This window comes from Lepus europaeus, chromosome 3, assembly GCF_033115175.1.
Source record: "Lepus europaeus isolate LE1 chromosome 3, mLepTim1.pri, whole genome shotgun sequence".
Classification (NCBI taxonomy): Eukaryota; Metazoa; Chordata; class Mammalia; order Lagomorpha; family Leporidae; genus Lepus; species Lepus europaeus.
The window spans coordinates 4,437,813-4,458,951 of record NC_084829.1 but is presented as its reverse complement, the minus strand read 5'-3'; the positions used below and the strand labels follow the sequence as shown (position 1 = coordinate 4,458,951).

General features: G+C 52.0%; 2 protein-coding genes across 2 annotated transcripts in view; one reads left to right on the top strand and one right to left on the bottom strand.

Moving 5' to 3' along the window:
* The first annotated feature begins 1,267 nt into the window (after window positions 1–1,267).
* Window positions 1,268–21,088, top strand: ECI2 (enoyl-CoA delta isomerase 2). The gene is made up of 10 exons (XM_062184220.1): window positions 1,268–1,317; window positions 2,907–3,101; window positions 6,163–6,261; window positions 6,566–6,754; window positions 8,445–8,514; window positions 10,576–10,678; window positions 11,342–11,462; window positions 17,749–17,838; window positions 20,060–20,203; window positions 20,797–21,088. The coding sequence occupies exons 2-10, from the start codon at window positions 2,994–2,996 to the stop codon at window positions 20,950–20,952; spliced, it is 1,080 nt and encodes a 359-aa protein (XP_062040204.1). The 5' UTR covers window positions 1,268–1,317; window positions 2,907–2,993; the 3' UTR covers window positions 20,953–21,088.
* The window catches only part of LOC133753520 (uncharacterized protein C6orf201-like), a 41,459-nt gene continuing 27,020 nt past the window's right edge, over window positions 6,701–21,139 (bottom strand). Inside the window, exons 4-5 of the mRNA XM_062184205.1 lie at window positions 14,598–14,702; window positions 6,701–6,968 (exon numbers count right to left, since the gene is read on the bottom strand). Coding sequence (XP_062040189.1) covers window positions 6,929–6,968; window positions 14,598–14,702 — 145 coding nt within the window. The 3' untranslated portion in view covers window positions 6,701–6,928. The remainder of the gene's footprint in view (window positions 6,969–14,597; window positions 14,703–21,139) is intronic.

Here is a 21,139-nt window from a genome sequence, read left to right as displayed (position 1 = left end):
GGGAGTGCAGTGGAGGATGGCCCAAGTGCTTGGGCCCTGCACCTCTTGGGAGACCAGGAGAAGCACCTGGCTCCTGACTTCGGATCGGTGAGATGCGCTGGCCGCAGCAGCCATTGGAGGGTGAACCAACAGCAAAAAAAGGAAGACCTTTCTCTCTGTCTCTCTCTCTCACTATCCACTCTGCCTCTCAAAAAAAAAAAAAAAAAAAATGACATTCGGCTTCCAAAAGTGGTACACACACATCCTGAACAGACAAAATCGCCTGCGGTGAGTACGTTGAAAACATCCGCAGGGAGCGCAGCTTGGCTGGTTCGGTGTGCAGAGCTGTCACCCCCCACACACACACACCCCCACCCCACACACCCCCCACCCCACACCCCCCCACTCCCCCCACCCCCCCCACACCCCCCGCACACCTGCCTGGCACTCGGCCGCCCTGGGAATATTTCAAGGCTTGGTTAAGGGAACCCTCACGGTTCTGGAATAATTGTCGCTTTCTTTGTTATTCTCAAATTATGTAAATGTCTACTTAATATTCGGATGAACAAAGTTGATAAACACGTTAAACTGAACACACGCCGCGCTGCCTGAAAATGAGGAAGTATGTGAACATGCCAACCCTGAGCTCATCACAAAGAAGGCGTAAATCAGGAAATCTGAGTGATAAACTTAAACTCCGGGAAATTGCAAGTCCATATCCCGCGGCGTGACAGACACGAGGCGCTGGACGTCCCAACTCAGAGCCCCGGGGTGCGATCTGCAAGCCCGGACACGTTACCTAGACTCTAAAATGTTGGAGGAAGCCGTGAGGCCTCCGGGCCTTATCTCCGGTGTCCGGGCGTGGGCTGGGGGCAGGCAGAACCTGTGCTCCTCCCGCGGGCCGAGGCGCCCACCGGCCGGTGCCCGAGCCCCGAGCCCCCGAAGCGAACGAGGCGGCGAGCAGAGACCCTGCTGGGGGCGGGGCCGGCTCGGGCTGACCGGCCGCGAGGGACCCCGCGTGGACACGCGGCCCCGGGCGCTCTGCGCACCTGACGCCGAGCAGGGCGCTCGGAGGCCCTTCCGCAGCTCCTGGCAGTCCTTCCCCGAGCAAACACCGCGGGCCCCTCGCCCGAGGAAACTGGTTCAGACGCCCGGTTCCCGCCCCCGAGCCCGCCCAGCCCGCGGCCCCGCCGCCGAGCCAGGCCCGCCCACCGGCCCCGCGGCCCCGCCCCCGAGACCGCCCAGACCGCGGCCCCGCCCCCGCCCCGGCGCCCCTCATTGGCCCAGAGCTCGCCGTGGCGAGAGTGGCCGGAAGCCGGCGCGGCTCCGGTGCCCGAGGTAAGCTCGGCGGCGAGGGCCAAGGTCGTCGCCGGCCCTGGGGAGCCGGCCTGTGGGTCCTGGGCGGCCGCAGCACTTGGCCCTGGCGGCTGGCGGCGGGAGGGTGCAGGCGGCCCCGGTCCCGGCCCGGGCCCCGTGCGGCGGCCGCAGAGCGGCCCGAGCCTGGCGACGAGGGGGTCCGGCCACTGGGCCCCCGCGTGGCCGTTTTGGCGACCCAAGCCCGGGCTCTGATTTAAAGATCCGTGTTCGCCCGCGGTTGGTGTGAACGCGCACACTGCGGCTTTGGGACCCTGTCTGCTGGGAGTCGCCCGGGCCGGATTCCTGACCGAGGCAGAGTTCGTCCTTTTCCGGAAAAAACAGACAGCCCCCCCCAAGAACCGCTCAAGCCTATTATGGGCTGGCGTCACCGAACCGCGCGCCGGCATCCAGCGTTCGGACGGAGCTCACGGTGCCGCCTGCCAGTAGCGGTGGCAGCGTGGCTGGGCCGAGCCCGCGGGCGCACCGGTCATGGCCGGGTCTGCTCTTGGGTCCGCGGGTCCGGGGTTGGCGCCGCCCGCCCCGCCCTCTGCGGGGAGAGCCCCTTCCTCCCCGCTGGGGAGACCCTGGCCTGGTGTCCTGAATGCCGGCTGCTGGGCTTTCCGTCCCTCACCCATCTCCCCCTCCTCCCACTGCATGTATGCCTAAAAAAAAAAAAAAAAAGATTAATTTATTTGTTTGAAAGGCAGAGTTACAGAGAGGCAGAGGCAGAGACAGAGAGAGAGGTCTTCCATCCGCTGGTTCACTCCCCAAATGGCCAATAGGGCCGGGGCTGAGCTGACCAGGAGCCAGGAGCTTTTTCCGAGTCTCCCACATGGGTGCAGGGGCCCAAAGACCTGGGCCATCTGCTGCTGTTTTCCCAGGCCCTAGCAGAGAGCTGGATCCAGAGTGCAGCAGCCAGGATTCGAACCAGCGCCCACATGGGATGCCGGCACTGCAGGTGGCGGCTTTAACCTGCTACGTCACAGCGCCGGCCTGTGTGCTTTTTAAAGTTTATTTTCTGTCTCTCTCTCTCTGTCTCTGTCTCTGTAACTTTGCTTTTCTGACTCTCCTTCTCTCTGTGTAACTTTGCTTTTCAAGTAAATAAGTTTTTAAAAGTTTAATTATTTGAAAGGCACACAGAGAAAGGTCCATGTTCCAGCCACTGGCTTGTTGTACCTAAAACGTCCAATTCCAGCCAATTAAGTCCACCAGGAGCTGAGCTAATGCCTGGAGCAGCCAGGGCTGGGCCAGGTCAAAGTCTGGGGCCAAGAGCTCCATCTGGGTCTCCCACTTGAGGGGCAGGAACCCAAGTCCTTGAGCCATCCTCTGGGGAAGCTGGGTTGGAAACAGAGGCTTGACTTGAACCTGTGTGATTCGGGATGTGGGAGTCCCAGGTGGCAGCTTGACCCACTGTGCCATGAGACCTGCACCTGCGTGCACGTGGAGAGACGTTTGCCAGCGCAGAGGCAAACACTGCTTATCGGCCAGGGCAAAGGCCGTTTCAGAACCTGGCTGTTTCCTTTGGCCTCCTGCCCCTCTGCCTTGTATGCTCTTGGCTGACTTCTTCCCAGGGCCAAGTTCACGTGGCCTCCCTGGGAACCAGCACACCCGCCTGCAGTCCTCTCCCGGCCTTGCAGCCGCACCTGAGCCCCACGGCCATGCGAGCCAGTGAGAAGGACTTGGAAAAGGCGGTGAGCCAGCTGAAGCTTCTGAAGGAGGACCCGGGGAACGCAGTGAAGCTGCGACTCTACGCCCTCTACAAGCAGGTAAGCAAGCGCCTGAGGGCTCCGACTCCACGCACTGTGTAAGCAGGTGAGCGCCCGAGAGCGCGAGAGCAGATGGCTCCTGAAAGACCAGCTGTGTGTCTGCTGGCACGCAGCTGCATTTGAGTCGCTGGCTCTCCTCCTGCGAGTGTGTGTGTCTGTGTGTGTATGTATGGGGGTTTGGGGTCCAGGAGGCCTTGAAATACTGTTAAGGATCACAGTAACCCCTCGGGACCACTGCCAAGTAAGAGAGACTTAGATGAGAGGACACTGGAAGTGTAGACCTTATTTGGTTCCTGATTAGAACCAACCAACCGAAACGCAGGTTTTGAGACAATTGGGGACATTTGGATAAGGACTAAGTGTTAGGAGATACCCAGGAATGGTGTCACCATTATATAAAAAAAGTTGCAGTTGGGGGCAGTGCTGTGGCGTAGCAGGTAAAGCTGCCACCTGCAGTGCCAGCATCCCAAACAGGCACCGGTTCAAGTCCCAGCTGCTCCACTTCTGATCCAGCTCTCTGCTGTGGCCTGGGAAACCAGTAAGATGGCCCAAGTCCTTGGGCCCCTGCACCCGCATGGGGGACCCGGAAAACACTCCTGGCTCCTGGCTTTGGAATGGCCCAGCTCTGGCTATTGCTGCCACCTAGGGAGTGAACCAGTGGATGCAAGACCTCTCTCTGCCTCTCCATAATTCTGCCTTTCAAATAAATAAATAAATCTTTTTTTTAAAAGTTGGTATTTTTTAGAAATTTATAGTAAATATGTAGGGGTGAAATGGTGAGATGTTTGAGATTCACTAAGCAAAAAAGAAGAAAAAAGAAAAAAGGATAGATGAAGCAAGCAAGGCAAAATGTGGTACTTGTTGCATTGGGATGAAGGGCATTGGGGAATTCATTATAATAGTCGATATCAGGTGTATGTGTGGGAAAAGTCATAGAATTTTAAAATGAGAGCTTTTGTAGATTTATGTATGTATTTCTTTGAAAGGCAAAGGGACAGAAAGAGAAGGAGAGACAGGGAGAACTGTCTGCAGGCTCACTCCCCAAGTGGCTGAAGCCAGGACCTGGAACTCCATCCGGGTCTCCCACATGGGTGGCAGGGACCCAAGCACTTGGACCATCTTGCACTGCCCTCCCAGCACACTAGCAGGAAGCTGGATCAGGAGTGGAGGGTTCATATGGGATGCCAGCATTACCTGCAGACCCAAAACGCAAGCGTTTAAACCCCCCTGGCATGTGTGCCTCTCTGGGCTGTTGTTACCTGTCTTCCCATCCTATGATTGGCATGAGCCTCTTTTTTTTTTTTTCTAAGACTTTATTATTTATTTATTTGAAAGGCAGAGTTAGAGAAAGAGATCTTCCATTCTCTGGGTCACTCTCCAGATGGCCGCCATGGCTGGCCCTTGGCCAGGCTCAGGCTGAAGCCAGGAGCTTGATCAGGTGTCTGTGTGGGTGGCAGGGGACTTAGCACTTGGGTCGTCTGCTGCTGCTTTCCCAGGCCATTAGCTGGGAGCTGGATCAGAAGCAGAGCACCAGGGATTTGAACTGGTGCCCACGTAGGATGCCGGCGTTGCAGGCGGGGCTTTCCCAACTACCCACAAGGCCCACCCCGCCTCACTTACTTTCATACACAGATGTGTTTCATAAAGATTTTAATCTGGCCTACAAAGAGAGACCTGGCTGTGCCCCTGGCTTCTGGAGGTAATCTCTAAGCCCTTGAACTATCATGCCTGATGGGGATGTTTGTGTGGGGTCATCTGACGATGTGAGTTAGCAAGGAGGCTTCGAGCTGCACAGTCATGGGTGCACGATGGGCCCCCAGTAGAGACTCTGGACGCCGAGGCGTACGTCCAGCCGTTGGTTCTGGGAGAGCGACGCTGCCCTGACCCCATGGGGAGGGCACAGCAGACGTCCATGTTTGCCGCCTCCCTTGGCTGATTTGCATCCCTGGCCTTCTCCCGTTAGAAACCATAAGCACGAGTGTAATGTCTCATGGGTCTTTCTAGAAAATGATGGAACTCGTGGGTGGTCTTGGGAGCACCTTGTGTCAGAGCGAGTAGTCAGGGCCAGCGTTGTGGTGCCAGCAGGTTAAGCCGCCGCCTGTGACGCCGGCGTCCCATATCCGAGCGCCAGTTCGAGTCCCAACCGTTCTGCTTCTGACCCAGCTCCCTACTGATGCACCTGGGAAGGCAGTGGACGCCACTCACATGGGAGACCAGGTTGCAGCTCCTGGCTCCTGGCTCCTGCCTGCCAGCCCTGGCCGTTGCTGCCATTGAGATAAGCGAGTCACAAGATAAGGGAAACCCTCACTGTGTGGGCTGTGTCCCCTCGCTTCTCAGTGGCTGTGCAAAGCCATAGCCTCCTTTGCTTTGTTTTCCACAGCCTTGTCTCTCCTCTTTTATCTGAGTGTATTTAAACTCTTTGGACAGAGTTTAAACGGCCATTTCTGAGAAGTAGCTGAGTGGGATATTTCATTCATCTCAAAATCCTCCCTCCGTCTACCCTCCAGCAAATGAAAACTCATTGCTTTCCACTCGCATGTCCTTCAGTTAATGTCCCAAGGACCAGAGGCTCTAACAGCTCCACCCAAGCCCCCAGACTTGAGCTCTTTGGCCAGGTGACCAGAGGTCCACCACTGGGGCAGTGTCCTTCATACCTTTAGATGAGCTGTCAGAAGGCGCTGAGGTTTCCCAAAGTCTGTTGAGCAGTGCCTTTAGATGACATTTTACCTGAATGTTTTGACTGTGACACATGGATCACCAGTACAGAACTCATGAACCGTTAAAATTCTTTGGAAAGTACTTTCCCCAACCCTGTATCTCGCATTATGTTTATAGTCAGGCTTATTTTAGGGACTGATCGCCAATAGCACCTTTTGTCTCTGTAGTCTTTTTTCCTGTTTGTGCATTTTCCGGAAGAGGGTAAGAGGAAAGTCTGGTTGATAAGACCTTGTGAAAGGACTGGGAAGCAGCTTCCGTGCCAGCTGAGGATATTTGGGACTATAAATATTTAGGGTTCTAGTTCGCATGAGCATTTGACCATTAATCCCTCTCCTTTTCACAGGCCACTGAGGGACCTTGTACTATGCCCAAACCAAGTGTGTTGGACTTTATCAGTAAAGCTAAATGGGATGCATGGAATGCCCTTGGCAGCCTGCCCAAGGTAATTCACTTGTAACTCTGTTTTTATTTGGTTTGTGGGACTTGCAAAGGGGGTTGGGTTGCTGCCTCTCATGGAGCCATTCCCGGTGGTGCCTCTCGTGGGCCATTGTCCATGGTGCCTCTCATGGGCCACTCTCGATGATGCCTCTCATGGCCATTGTCAATGGTGCCTTCAAGATACGGGTGTGCCCCACTGGATCCGAGCCTCTTTTCTGTCTTCACTACAAGGTGCTGTTTACTAGTAGGCGTCTTAGAGTGCTTATTCATTGACGATGGGCTGAAGCTATTTGTCATCTCCTCTTCAGGAAGCTGCCAGGCGAGACTATGTGGATCTGGTGTCCAGTTTGAGTTCCTCATCAGAATCCTCAAGCCCAGTGGAGCCTGGAGCCACCAGCAGATCATGGGGATATGAAACCCTGGTGGTGACTTCCGAGGGTGACATCACGAAGATCATGTTCAACCGGCCCACCAAAAAAAATGCTATCAACACTCAGGTAGCGTCACCTGCTGGGGAGTTGTTCCTACTTTTCTTTCTTTATTTGCTTCATTCAAAAATTGTAGTTTTAGCATCACTCCTATTCCTATGGTATCTGTGGTTTGCTTTGTGCAGGGAGATGAGTCGTCCTCAGACAACAGGGTTGGGTGTTCTTTGCTTAGAATTATGGGCTTCAGGGAAGTCCCGCATACCCAGAAGGCACTGCAACTTTCCTGTTAATAGAAGCACAAATCAGCACGTTAATGTCGGTGCAATGTGTGTTGCTATAAGAGCGTGCAAGGAGGCCTCGTGCTGGCCCACGCTGCCCCCCAGAAATGTCTTCCCATTGCCTAGACTGCGGAGTGCTCACGGGAGTTTATCTTCTACAAGTAGAGGGGGAAAGGAGAGAAGGACTTCACCCCAGACAGAGCATAGCTCAGCTCTGTTTTTACGGCCCGTTTAACAGGGGCAACACTGAATCTTTCCTAGAACTAGAACGATAATAAAAGAACCATTCATCCTCTCCCCTTTGGAAAAAAGGGGAGGAACTTGAACTTGGAGTCCCAGGAGGGCTCTCATCGTTGGGCTTCTAATCTGCAGGTTCCGATCTACTGACTTGAAATAGGCTCAAGAACTTCATGGAACCGCGCGTGTGCCAGTTAATCCGTGTAACATTTAGCTCTTAAAATTCTGGTTCCATTTCCCCTGGCCTGCTTCTCTGTAACCACAGGAATGGTAGCCGCTCTCTACGGAGTGTCCACACTGGATGTCCAGTTAGTTCTCACGAGGAGCCCGTTATTATTTAACAATGGAATAATTCAATAGAGAAGTAACTGGCTCAAGTTCGTGTAACTAACAACAGGAAAGCCAAAACTGGAACCCTGATGCGTATCCACGTCTCCTAACCCTGACACTTGCCCGTCACCCTGGGGTGCCTGTCATCCTCACTATGAAAATAATGAGGTTGCTTCTCCATACCTCCCTTGGTGGGAATGAGCACATCTTTATTCATGTATTAAGTAAAGCCCATGTCTTTTTTCAGCGTCTTTATATCCATAAGTATCAGGCCTCTTTACCAATCTTTCCCACATTGAAATTCCACCAGTGGTGGAAACCGTACCTGTTTTAAGTGCATGAAAAGCTATAGCAACAGGTCTAGGATTTCCAGGAATGTGGCTGCTTTGAAACTTGAGGGCCACTGTCCTTGAATACCACCATTGCAGCGTCTCAGAAGTTGCCACCTTGCAGCATCTGCTCACCCTTCCCGGGATGCTCACTGTCCCGAGGCCACAGCTCAGACATTGTCCCCCGCATCCTCTGACCACCTCCCGTCCCACCGCCCTAGCCGAGCTGGGCCTCAGCTTTTCGCTGCTTCTTGCTTTTCTCTTTCTGGTCCCATTTGAGCCCTGTAATCTCTTGTTAATTCCGAAAGCTCAAGGCCTGTGTCTTTTTTGTTCACTTCTGGAATGAAGTGGTTACAGCGCCCCCAGCATCCGCTGCAGCACCTGGTACAGAATATGCACCACATAATTGTCAAAGAATGAACCTTCTTCCGAGCGTATCGTTCTCCCACTTGGGTTTCTAAATGCAGCCATCGTAAGTGTTTGGCACTTTGCTCAGGGCAGGCTTGTGGCCTGACAGAGTGGTCCACTGGGCGATGCTTCTCATTTTCAGAGCTCTTTCTTCTCCTCCTCTTCCCATCCACACAGATGTATCATGAACTTATGCTGGCACTTAGAGCTGCAAGCCAGGATGACTCCGTCATAACTGTTGTGACAGGTAAGACACGTTCACAGACTCCTGAGCTCTGAGGTCCTGTCCAGGACTGTGGTACTCTCAGGTGAGGCCTGGGGGAACATCCGGCCCAGGGCTGGATAAAGCCCACGAAATCCTTTGGTCTGGCACTGCCAAGGCACCAGTAGGTGGGACTTGAAATTCAGTCCATCTATGGCTGGCTGGTTTTAAGTTGATTATTGTGTATGGCCTGTGAATGATGTTATCAATATCCAAAATGGCCCTGACAGGATAAACGTCCCCTACTCCTGCCAAGTCATAAAAACACACACACACACACACACACATATATAATACATATTTATATATAAAATGGATGCAGGATATCCACTCCTTAACAGATAGCCATGAAAAGTTAAAGCATGTGCCTAAACACAGTTTGTACAAGAGCAATCACAGTAGCCTAACTCACCATAGTCAGACAGCTCAAATGTCCAAAACTAGAAGGGCCAGTAAACAGACTGATGGCTCTTGGTGCAATAAAAAGGAATGAGTAACTACTGCAAGAACATGGGTCAATGTTTTGAGTGTGGTTCAACAAAATAAGAGTGTGATTCAGCAAATACGAAGTTTTGTAGTAGGTGAAGTTTTCATCGAATGTGATTTAAGCCTGGAAGTGACTGCTTTGAGGTGGGTGAGATGGCGGAGAGGGCTCATGGGAGCTGCCGGGGATGATGGAGACGGGTGAGATGGCGGGAGAGGGCTCGTGGGAGCTGCCCGGGATGATGGAGACGGGTGAGATGGCGGGAGAGGGCTCATGGGAGCTGCCGGGGATGATGGAGACGGGTGAGATGGCGGGAGAGGGCTCATGGGAGCTGCCCGGGATGATGGAGATGGGTGAGATGGCGGGAGAGGGCTCGTGGGAGCTGCCGGGGATGATGGATACGTTGTGGTAAGCAGTTCCCTTGCACTGTATCTGAGGTTTTTCTTTCTGTGGTTTCATTTACCTGTGGCTAATTGTGGTCCAAAAATATTCATAAAAATTCCAGAAATCAGCAATGCATATAGTTTAATTTTTATGGTATGCTGTTATAGTTCTATTTTCTTATTGTTGGTCATCTCTTCTCGTGTTGTGTGTGTGTGTGTGTGTGCAGTCACCCATCAGTGTCTGTGGGGGTCATTTCCGGGACCCCCCAAGTAAACCACAGTTCACAGATGCTCAAGTCTCTTATATAAAAAGGCAGAGTATTTGCATATAACCTATGCACATCATCTTGAAGTCATCTGTGGATTACCCTAACACAATGCAAATGCTACATGAGTGGTTATTACACTGTGTTATTCTCACTTCTTAATAAGAAAAAATGTCTGTACATGTTTAATACAGATGTGATTTTTTTTTTCTAAATGTTTTCCATCCACGGTTGGTTGAATCTAAAGAGGCAAAACCTGTGCATATGGGAAAAACAGAGTCTTTGCTGTAGTTTGGTGCTATCCAAAGTGTCAAGTATCCTCAGAAAATCTTGGCACGTATCCTACAAGGATAAGGTGGGGGGCAGGGGACTACCGTGTCCCCTTTTGGATGGTGACCATGCAAGTATTATAATAATCAAAACTTGTTAACATTTAGGAACTGGTCACTTTGTTTTATGTAAATTGTACTCTAATAATTACACACACAATCTCAGTGGCTCTTAGGATAAAAACAAAACTTCTACCAAGCCCCGGATGGTCTGGCCTGCTCGTCCTCACCCCATGCTAATTTCTTCGCCCCAACTTTTTCTCTGTCGGCCTCGGTGGCTCTTCTTCCAACCCATCATCCACCCCAGAACCTTGGACCTGCCGTGCCCACGCTTCTCTGTCTGGCCGATCTGGCCTCTGCCTTGGCTGTCGGTTCATTGTGCTTTCCTATGCCTCTCCCTCTCATCAGAGTTGCGTTATCCCCATGGATGTGTGGATTCTTAAATCAATGCCCCGCTTTCTCACTGGTCCATAAAAGGGCAGGAGCTGTGTTTGCAGTGCCTGTGGCAGAGCCTCTGTGAAGCAGACGCTGGTGTTTAGAGGACGAAGGACCCAGCGATGCATCAGGGAGTTTACTGTTTGCAGGTAACGGTGACTACTACAGCAGCGGGAATGATCTGACGAATTTCACCGATGTTCGCTCTGGTGGACTTGAGGAGAAAGCGACAAACAGTGTCACTTTACTGAGGTGAGACGCCCATTTGACTCATCAGAGTGATCTTGAGTTGAGCCCGAGTGAAACACTTCCCTGTGCCAGCGAGGCTCATCTTGACGCTGGCCTCGCATAGCTCTCCAGCCGCCTCCATCCACGGGCAGGTTTTCACTGAGCACGTGGACGCGCGTCCCCTGTCCGGTCTCCTGCTTTGCATGAGCGTTCCCTGGAGGGCACGGGGTGACGTCCAGTCGCAGCCACAGTTCTCTTAGTGAGGCAGACGTTCAGCCAGCAGAAGGGATGTCTCGGGGGAGGAACGCAGGGAGTGGGTACCGGAAGTGGTCTCAGAACCACAGGAGGCTGCCAGGCTTCAGCCTCCCCGCCTGGTTTGTCCTCCTGAGTCTGTGCCACTGTGCGTGGTGCTACAACACAGGCTCAGTCACCCACCACAATCTCTGAGACTGCGTGGGATACAAGATCTGAACCAAGTGCGGCCCAGAGGTCCCACCCCACAGGCCTCCATCAGGCGCTGTCGAGCGGCTGTCCTGGGAGGATGCAGGGTGTAGCCAGGGGTGGCCCCCAGGGAGCCCCTGCCGGTTGGTGGTGGAAGCACCCAGCCGCCCCCAGGACTTGTTTCCTCGGACCCCGACCGCCTGGCCTGTGCTCAGCACTGCTGCTCTTGTATCTCCGTGTCTGTAGGAATTTTGTGAACTGCTTCATCGATTTTCCTAAGCCTCTGGTCGCGGTGGTCAATGGTCCCGCGGTGGGAATCGCCGTCACCCTCCTGGGGCTGTTTGATGTTGTGTATGCCTCGGACAAGGTGAGTGGGCTCTCGGAGGCAGAGGAGGTCGGGTGGGCGGGGCGGAGCCTCTGGGCTCCCCTGTGTCGCTGCTGCTGGCAGGTGGGCTGCGTGTGGTTTGTGGGAGAGTGGATGTGGAGTTTTCCCAAAGAATTCAGCCAACTCATTTGGCTGATCTGAGGTTTCCTTCGTTATTAGCTTGGATTTTCTGAAACACCAGTGCTACTGTGAACATGGTCCCAACTCTGGGGTTCCATGTTTAAATCAGACTGTGTAAGAGTCCCCTCTTTCCTGGTTTTATTTTCCTCTAAAACACCCAGGAGACACTGGAGAGCTTCTTATGGGGGTAGCATCTCTACAGATGATGCAAGTGGATTCTTTGCGCTTTTTTCTGAGTGAACAAGAATTTAGATATTTAGAATTGTACAATAAGAGACCGAGACCTTTCTCTGCTTTCTCTCTCTCCTTGGTAGATGAGAAAACTGAAGCTCCAAGTCATGCCTTGCCCAGAATCAAATCCACCCTTGTGTTCACCACTGAATTATGTAGATTTTAATTTTTAGTATCTCTTTTTTTTTTTTTTTTTGACAGGCAGAGTGGATAGTGAGAGAGAGAGAGAGACAGAGAGAAAGGTCTTCCTCTTTGCCGTTGGTTCACCCTCCAATGGCTGCTGCGGCCAGCACACCACGCTGATCCGAAGCCAGGAGCCAGGTGCTTCTCCTGGTCTCCCATGGGGTGCAGGGCCAAGCACCTGGGCCATCCTCCACTGCACTCCCAGGTCACAGCAGAGAGCTGGCCTGGAAGAGGGGCAACCGGGACAAGAACCCGCTGTACCGGCGCCGCAAGACGGAGGATTAGCCTGTTAAGCCACGGTGCCGGCCAATTTTTAGTCTTTCTACAGTAGCAGTATATAGGCATATGTGTCCCAGGGGAAAGTAAAATGTTGAAAACCATGGAAAAGTATGCAGGAAAAACTTCAGTTAAAAACCACTTCATGGGAGGGAATTGCCAGGTGCGGGTCAGATGTGGGATGAATGGGTCTAAGGACCTAACTTCCAAGGTGAGGATTTAGTTAATCAGAATGTATTGTACTCAGGATTTCTGCTTAAGTGAGATGATAGCTGATTTTTACACAAGAGGGAGAAATGGGTATCTACGGGAGATGATGTCAATTTTTTCTAATAGTGCAATCATTTCACTATATCTTTATTATATGCGTATCTTATGGTCCAGCAATGATAGGATATAGTAATCTATATGCATATTTTATGATATCTTGTTGTATACCATACAAAATAAATAAACATACAAAAGTTTACTTTAAAAAAATAAACACTTATCTCACCACTCAGGTAGCCAGTGCTAGCATTCAGCTTCTTTAGCTTATCTAGTTTCCCCAGTCCCTGCCTGCTGGAACCCTAGGCTGTTTCCAGTTTTGACAAGATAAGCCAAGATTAGAATTTCAAGCTAGAATTTGTAACCACCTCTGACTTCTGCCTCTGTGACAGTAAGAGCTGCCGGTCTCCACCTTGTGTGGGACATGATCTCTACCACTGAAGGGATCCAAGGGTTGATCACAATTGGCTGCGTCAGCAATGCCATGGTAAACGCTGGGTTAATATTTAACCCATGTAACCAGAACATGAGCCCGTACATTCCACCCATTCTCTTGTGGGCAGTGGGTAAGGACGCCTCCTAGCTTCTCCGTCAGCAGGTGATACCATTCTTACATAAGGTGATTAGAAGGTAGAAGTTATAAAATCATATTCGCTCAAGATGTGCCAGGCACTCTTAGTACACACTTTACATATAGATGTACATGACGTGTATAATTACACACGTGTGTGTATACATGTATTCATGTGAGGACGCCCTGTAAGGCAGATGTTCTCACTCCCCTTGTGCACCTGAGGAGTCTGGCACAGACAGGGTAAGAAGCTTCCCCAGAGTCATGGCAGACCTCAGCTCGGCCGCCTCGCCTGCTCGGCCCCGGAAACAGACGCCGTCAGCCGTGTGCGCACCTGTCTGTCTGCGGCTCTGTCAGCCGTCAGCCGTGTGCGCACCTGTCTGTCTGCGGCTCTGTCAGCCGTCAGCTGTGCGCACCTGTCTGTCTGCGGCTCCGTCAGCTGTCAGCTGTGCGCACCTGTCTGTCTGCGGCTCCGTCAGCCGTCAGCTGTGCGCACCTGTCTGTCTGCGGCTCTGTCAGCCGTCAGCTGTGCGCACCTGTCTGTCTGCGGCTCCGTCAGCCGTCAGCTGTGCGCACCTGTCTGTCTGCGGCTCTGTCAGCCGTCAGCCGTGTGCGCACCTGTCTGTCTGCGGCTCCGTCAGCCGTCAGCTGTGCGCACCTGTCTGTCTGCGGCTCTGTCAGCCGTCAGCTGTGCGCACCTGTCTGTCTGCGGCTCCGTCAGCCGTCAGCCGTGTGCGCACCTGTCTGTCTGCGGCTCTGTCAGCCGTCAGCTGTGCGCACCTGTCTGTCTGCGGCTCCGTCAGCTGTCAGCCGTGTGCGCACCTGTCTGTCTGCGGCTCCGTCAGCTGTCAGCTGTGCGCACCTGTCTGTCTGCGGCTCTGTCAGCCGTCAGCCGTGTGCGCACCTGTCTGTCTGCGGCTCTGTCAGCCGTCAGCTGTGCGCACCTGTCTGTCTGCGGCTCCGTCAGCCGTCAGCCGTGTGCGCACCTGTCTGTCTGCGGCTCTGTCAGCCGTCAGCCGTGTGCGCACCTGTCTGTCTACGGCTCTGTCAGCCGTCAGCTGTGCACACCTGTCTGTCTGCGGCTCTGTCAGCCGTCAGCCGTGCGCACCTGTCTGTCTGCGGCTCTGTTAGCCGTCAGCTGTGCGCACCTGTCTGTCTGCGGCTCTGTCAGCCGTGTGTGCACCTGTCTGTCTGTGGCTCCGTCAGCCGTCAGCCGTGTGTGCACCTGTCTGTCTGCGGCTCTGTCAGCCGTCAGCTGTGCGCACCTGTCTGTCTGCGGCTCTGTCAGCCGTCAGCTGTGCGCACCTGTCTGTCTGCGGCTCTGTCAGCCGTCAGCTGTGCGCACCTGTCTGTCTGCGGCTCCGTCAGCCATCAGCCGTGTGCGCACCTGTCTGTCTGCGGCTCCGTCAGCCATCAGCTGTGCGCACCTGTCTGTCTGCGGCTCTGTCAGCCGTCAGCTGTGTGCGTACCTGTCTGCGGCTCCTCTGCTATGGTCGCCGTTTTTTCTCAGTTTCCTGATTATATGAACTTTTCTTAGGCTGTGTCTTCTCGGAGTAATTTCTTGAGTAAACATTCTTTAGGGTCAAAAAAGAAGACAGGTGACATTAATAATAAAATTGTATTTTATATTATGTATATGCTGTTTACATTATATCTTTACATCACCTAACAAACAGGCATTAAAGTAACACCATGTCTGATTATAGGAAATGAAGACCTTTTAAGTATTCATTCAGAAGTAGAAAGTATTTTCTAAATACTATTATACATATTCATATTATCAGTATATATTAATCTTCTTTTGTAAAGAATTTATTGTTCACCAAGACACATGCAAAAATAGTTCTTAAATCTAGAAAAGCACTAAAAACGGTGTTCTGCATTCCGAGTCCAGAGTGCTGATCCGTACACCATGGGGCCGCTTCCCTAAAAGCTGTGTTCTAATAAATTAATTGTGGGATCTGAAGCCAATCAAAAAACTTCTATAGGAAAATCAAGGAAACAATTTTCAACTGACATAATAAAGGCTAATTTCTGGAAAATATGTATTTACTTATTTATGTATTTGCTTGAGAAACAGAGACAGAACACTCCCATCCACTGGTTCACTCCCCAGATGCCCACAGTGGCTGGTACGGGCCAGGCCAAAGCTGCAGGAGCTTGGAACTCAATCCAGGTCTCCCGCGTGGGTGAGAGGAATCCAACTACTTGGGCCGTCGATGCTGCCTCTCCTGGCCTACACTGGCAGGAAGTGGAGCAGGGCCCAGATCCCAGGCATATGACTGGGACCCAGGCATCTTAACCACTACACTGAATGCCCACCCCTCGGAAGTGTTGTTGAAAAACAATACATAAACAACCTAAGCTAAAAATGAGCAATGAAGAGGAATGAATGGCTCACAGGTAATGAAATATAATAGCTCTTAAAATCACATGAGAAAGATACACAGTAACAACATGGAGAATGAGCCCCATACCAGGAGAAAGCATCTACATGATGTCTGCCTGATAAAAGTTATAACTTGAATATATAAAGAACTCTTATAATGTAATAACAAGAACATTAAACAGACTAACTTTTTAAAAACTATTTTAACGATTTCATCCCCCAAGAAGATACACACATGGCTGCTAAGTACATGAAAAATGCCCAGCGCCATTGATCGTTAGGGACAGATGGGTTAAAATGCAGTGGAATGGGACTGCACACTTTGGACCATGGTGAAGTAGGGAGACTTCATAACCCTTTTTTTTTTTTTAAGATTTATTTGAAAGGCAGAAAGGAGAGGGAGAGAGATCTTCCATGCGCTGGTTCACTCCCAAATGGCCACAACAGCCAGGGCTGGGCCAGGCAGAAGCCAGGAGCCAAGAGCTTCTTTGAGCTCTCCCCCGCGGCGGGTGCAGGGGCCCAAGCACTTGGATCATCTTCCACTGCTTTCCCAGGCACATTAGCGGGGAGCTGGATCGGAAGAGGAGCAGCTGGGACTTGAACTGGCACCTCTATGGGATGCCAGCACTGCAAGCCCTCTATGACAGGGTTTGAGGGTGTGGAATGATTGGAATTCCTGTAGACCACTGGTGGTAATGTCACATACTACAGCCACTTTGGAAGACAGCCAAGCAGTTTTTCTTTTTTTTTTTTTAATTTATTTTATTTATGTTGAAAGAGTTACAGGGAGAAGGAGAAACAGAGAGAGAAAGAGGAAAAGAAAGAAATAAGACGCTTCATCTGATCTCCCACGCGGGTGCAGGGCCTAAGTACCAGGCCGTCCTCTGCTGCCTTCCCAGGCTGCACCACAGCACTGGCTCCTGCAGTCTTGTTTTTAAGTTAAACCTGCACTTACACAACCCAGCCGTTTCACTCCTGGATATTTACCCACGGACACTGGAAACATGTGTTTGCACAGAGTCCTGTACACGATGTTCAGAACAACTTTTTTTATTAGAACAATCTACATAAGATCTATCCTTGCCAGTTTCATTGAGATACAACTGAAAAATAAGAGTTGTATTCTGATCCAGCTCTCTGCTATGGCCTGGGAAAGCAGTGGAAGATGGCCCAAGTGCTTGGGCCCCTGCACCCACGTGGGAGACCTGGAAGAAGCTCTTGGTTCCTGGCTTCCAATTGGCCATTGTGGCCATTTAGAGAGTGAACCAGTGCATGGAAGGTATCTGTCTGTCTCTCTCGCTCTCTGTCTCTCTCTCCCTCTCTGTGTGACTCTGCTTTTCAAATGAATAAATCTTTTTTAAAAAGTATATATGAAGGTGTACTACTTGTGAGTTTTCATAGTAGCCATTCATAATAACAAACTACTGGAAACAACACCAATGACACTGGTGGGATATAAACAAATCAATGCTGGCATTGTGGCATAATGGGTTGAGCTGCCGCCTGCAAGGCCAGCATCCCATTTGCATCTCAGCTGCCTCACTTCAATGCAGCTCCCTGCTAATGCGCCTAGAAAAGCAGCTGAGGTGCCCCAAGTGCTTGGGCCCCTGTGCCTATGTGAAAGTCCTGGATAAAGCTCCTGGCTCCTGGCCTTGGCCTGGCCCAGCCTTGGCCATTGCAGCCATTTGGGAAGTGAACCAGTGGTTGGAAGACTCTCTCTCTCTGCCTTTCAAATAAATAAAAAAAGAAATGAATAAGTATTTCATCGTATAATCATATAATGGGTTACTACTCGTTAATAACAAGGAGCAGACTATTCACATGTGCACATGTAAGGGGCCTCTCAGAAGTCTTACGCTAAGTGACAGAAACCAGACTCCAAGGCTACAGAACGGAGAATCCCACTTCGGTAACATTCTAGAAGGGCGAAACGGGCCAGAAAGCAGATCCGTGGCTGTGTGGGCTGAGAGGCAGGACTGCCTGCGGAGGGGCGTGGGGAACTGAGGCCGTGGACGTGTTGCAGGTAGGTAACGGAGTGGCTGCATCACTTTATGTAAAACTCCTCGAAGGTAACACACGCTGTAAAGGACTGAATTTTGTTTGTATTTGTACCATGTAATCCTAATAGAAATCGCTTTAGCATTTAAATATTGTGAAGTGGTCATCAAACAATGACTTGTAAAAAGCACGTGTGAACAGTGTTGTCTTCTCTCCACCCCTACCACGAACAGGCGACGTTTCACACTCCGTTCAGTCACCTCGGCCTAATCCCGGAAGGATGCTCCTCGTACACCTTTCCCAAGATAATGGGCACGGCCAAGGTAACGTTGGGGATGCTTCACAGTAAGAGCCAAAGTAAGCCCCTCCTCTCTGTCCTTTCCCTTGGATGAGACATAGGAGCTACTTAGTTGCTCCACAACTCTCAAATAAAAGTTTTACCTGTGGGAAGTGTCTGCTGCAAGGGGGTGATTTGAGAGATGGCCCCGGCGACTCCCCAACCTCTGGTTGCCTGATGCCGGCTGCATTGCCAGCAGCACAGGGCCTCATCCTCAGCCGTGTGGACTAGTAGAAGTATCAGGGTGTGCCAGCCTCCCTGTGTCCACTGAACCTGGGGGCCACTTAGCTGGACAGCAGCATCCCCTGCAAGTGACATGGTGACACCTTCGGGTCCAGGGTGTGTGAAGTTCCCGCAGGTGGGAGGCTTCGTGGGGGCTGACCACTTCCAAAGCCAGTCTGAGTCCACGCAGCTTCCCATCTGGCTGTTTGCCAGCCTGTCTACACTGCCAGCACCACTCAGGGGCCGTGCCAGTCCACCCTGTGTTCACGGAAACCTCATCGTCCTGACTCCAAAGGGAGCAGACACAGCTGGAGACGTGGGCCAAGGGAGAGGCTAAGCCAGTGTTCCTCCGCTTCTCCGAGGCGGGGGGTGGGGACTGAGCCGGTTTTCATCGGCTCCTAGGCTCTGGCTGTGAATATATGTAGCCTTTCAAATCTCACTTTGCAGTCACATACCCTGAATTGGTGTCTGGATTTGATCTTTGAAAGGCGGGGCCGAACGAGCTCTGTGGCTCAGCGCATTTAGCTAGCACTCACTTTTCACTGGATCACAAGTCAGAGGCAGAGAGGATAGCTGCTTGGTGACTTCAGTTTTTTAAGAAACTAAATGCAAGTCATCTTTGCTTCAAATGCAGCTCATTTGAGTGCCTGTGCAGGTAAGAAAAACTCAGAGCTAGACCGCTGGGCACAACTCCCGGGAACGGAATCTGGAAGGCTTCTGAAGGGTGGCCCTGCATCTGCAATGTTTCTTTGTTCCCTTTTTTTCTTTTGTACCATTTCATAGTGTTTAAAGCAGAAAATGCTGCTGTGGGCTGTCGTGTCAGTGTCCACGCAGGTCACTGCTCCCCAGGTTCCCAGTCCTGCCTCCATGGACACGCACACACACACATACACATACAGGGCAGCACGCGTGTGCACACACACATATGGCAGCAGGCATGCACACACACACAGGGCAGCACGCGTGTGCACACACACATATGGCAGCAGGCATACACATACACATACAGGGCAGCACGTGTGTGCACACACACATATGGCAGCAGGCATGCACACACACAGGGCAGCACGCATGTGCACACACACATATGGCAGCAGGCATGCACACACATACAGGGCAGCACACGTGTGCACACACACATATGGCAGCAGGCATGCACACACACAGGGCAGCATGCATGTGCACACACACACATATGGCAGCAGGCATGCACACACATACAGGGCAGCACACGTGTGCACACACACATATGGCAGCAGGCATACACATACACATACAGGGCAGCATGTGTGTGCGCACACACACATATGGCAGCAGGCATGCACACACACACAGGGAAGCACGCGTGTGCACACACACACATATGGCAGCAGGCATGCACACACACAGGGAAGCACGCGTGTGCACACACACACATATGGCAGCAGGCATGCACACACACACAGGGCAGCACGCGTGTGCACACACACATGGCAGCAGGCATGCACACACAGGGCAGCACACGTGTGCACACACACACATATGGCAGCAGGCATGCACACACACACAGGGCAGCACGCGTGTGCACACACACATATGGCAGCAGGCATACACACATACACATACAGGGCAGCACGTGTGCACACACACATATGGCAGCAGGCATGCACACACACATACACATACAGGGCAGCACGTGTGCACACACACACATGGCAGCAGGCATGCACACACATACAGGGCAGCACACGTGTGCACACACACATATGGCAGCAGGCATGCACACACAGGGCAGCACGCGTGTGCACACACACATATAGCAGCAGGCATGCACACATACACAGTTTGCGGATCATTGCCCAGGGAGACCACCGGCGCCTCCTCTGCTGAGACCTGCCAGGGCTCTCCAACGACCCTGGAAGCGTTGTCCCCTGAACAGTCACTCAGTGCGGTCATTGAAGCTTTGTTTCCCTGAGCGAAGGTCTCAGCCTTGCTTCTCCTTTCAGGCCGCGGAGATGCTCATTTTTGGGAAGAAGTTAACAGCAGCAGAGGCCTGTGCTCGTGGGCTGGTCACTGAGGTTTTCCCTGACAGCACTTTCCAGAAGGAAGTTTGGACCAGGCTGAAAACATACACAAAGCTCCCCAAAAATGTGAGTTTGCATCTTTTACTTGTAGGGACCATGGACATAATTTCCCAAGTCAGAAAAAGACACATTTTTAATGGGCTCTAAGCACATGTAAATTTGGATGGAAAAGAACCGTAGTAAGGTTGAGAATACTGATTTTTACAGCACTTACCAAAGAGACTTTCTCTTACGATGGGGGGAGGGGGTGCTTCTTCATGGGGATACCTAGCGGAGGAGGCGGGTAGCTATCTGCCCAGGATGTGTGTTTTGCTGCCCAGGTGAGAAGCCGGGCACGGGGACTGTACTTCGCTAGCACGGGGTAGTTGCTGACAACCGCTCTCCTACACCTGCTATTCCCAGTGAGGTCCTGGAACCTGAGGCTTTCGCATCCGTGTAGGGCCTTTAGGAAATGTGCAGTTGCAAGGCTGGCCGCCTCCTGGGTGATCTGTAGGCACGCTGAAGTCTGGAATGGAAAGCGCTGGCCTGCATCACACCTGTGTCCTGGGATTTGGGGGGGTCCGTCAAGTGAGCAATGCAGAAAGGAGCCTGAGAATCTCAGAACAGCCCCACTCCTCCTCGGACAGCTCTTCACCTGACTGTTGGTTTTGTTGTCTCAGACCGTGAGAGTTTCGAAAGAACTCCTCAGAAACTTGGAGAGAGAAAAGCTGCACGCCGTGAATGAGGAGGAATGCAGGGTCATCCGGGGGCGATGGATGTCAGACGAGAGCGTGAATGCCATCGTGAGCTTCTTGTCCAGGAAAGCGAAGCTCTGATGGCCGCTGCGCGGGGAGGCTGTGCTGTGACGTCGCACCCTGACACCTCCGCTACCCTGCATCGCGCCTCTTTTGTTCAGTGCTAGTCTGCCAGTTGTAATGATAATATTTAATTAAAGCTTTGATGGACAAAATATTTTCTAAAACAAGCTTCAGCAATGTACTTAGAGGAGCAGGTGGTTAGACC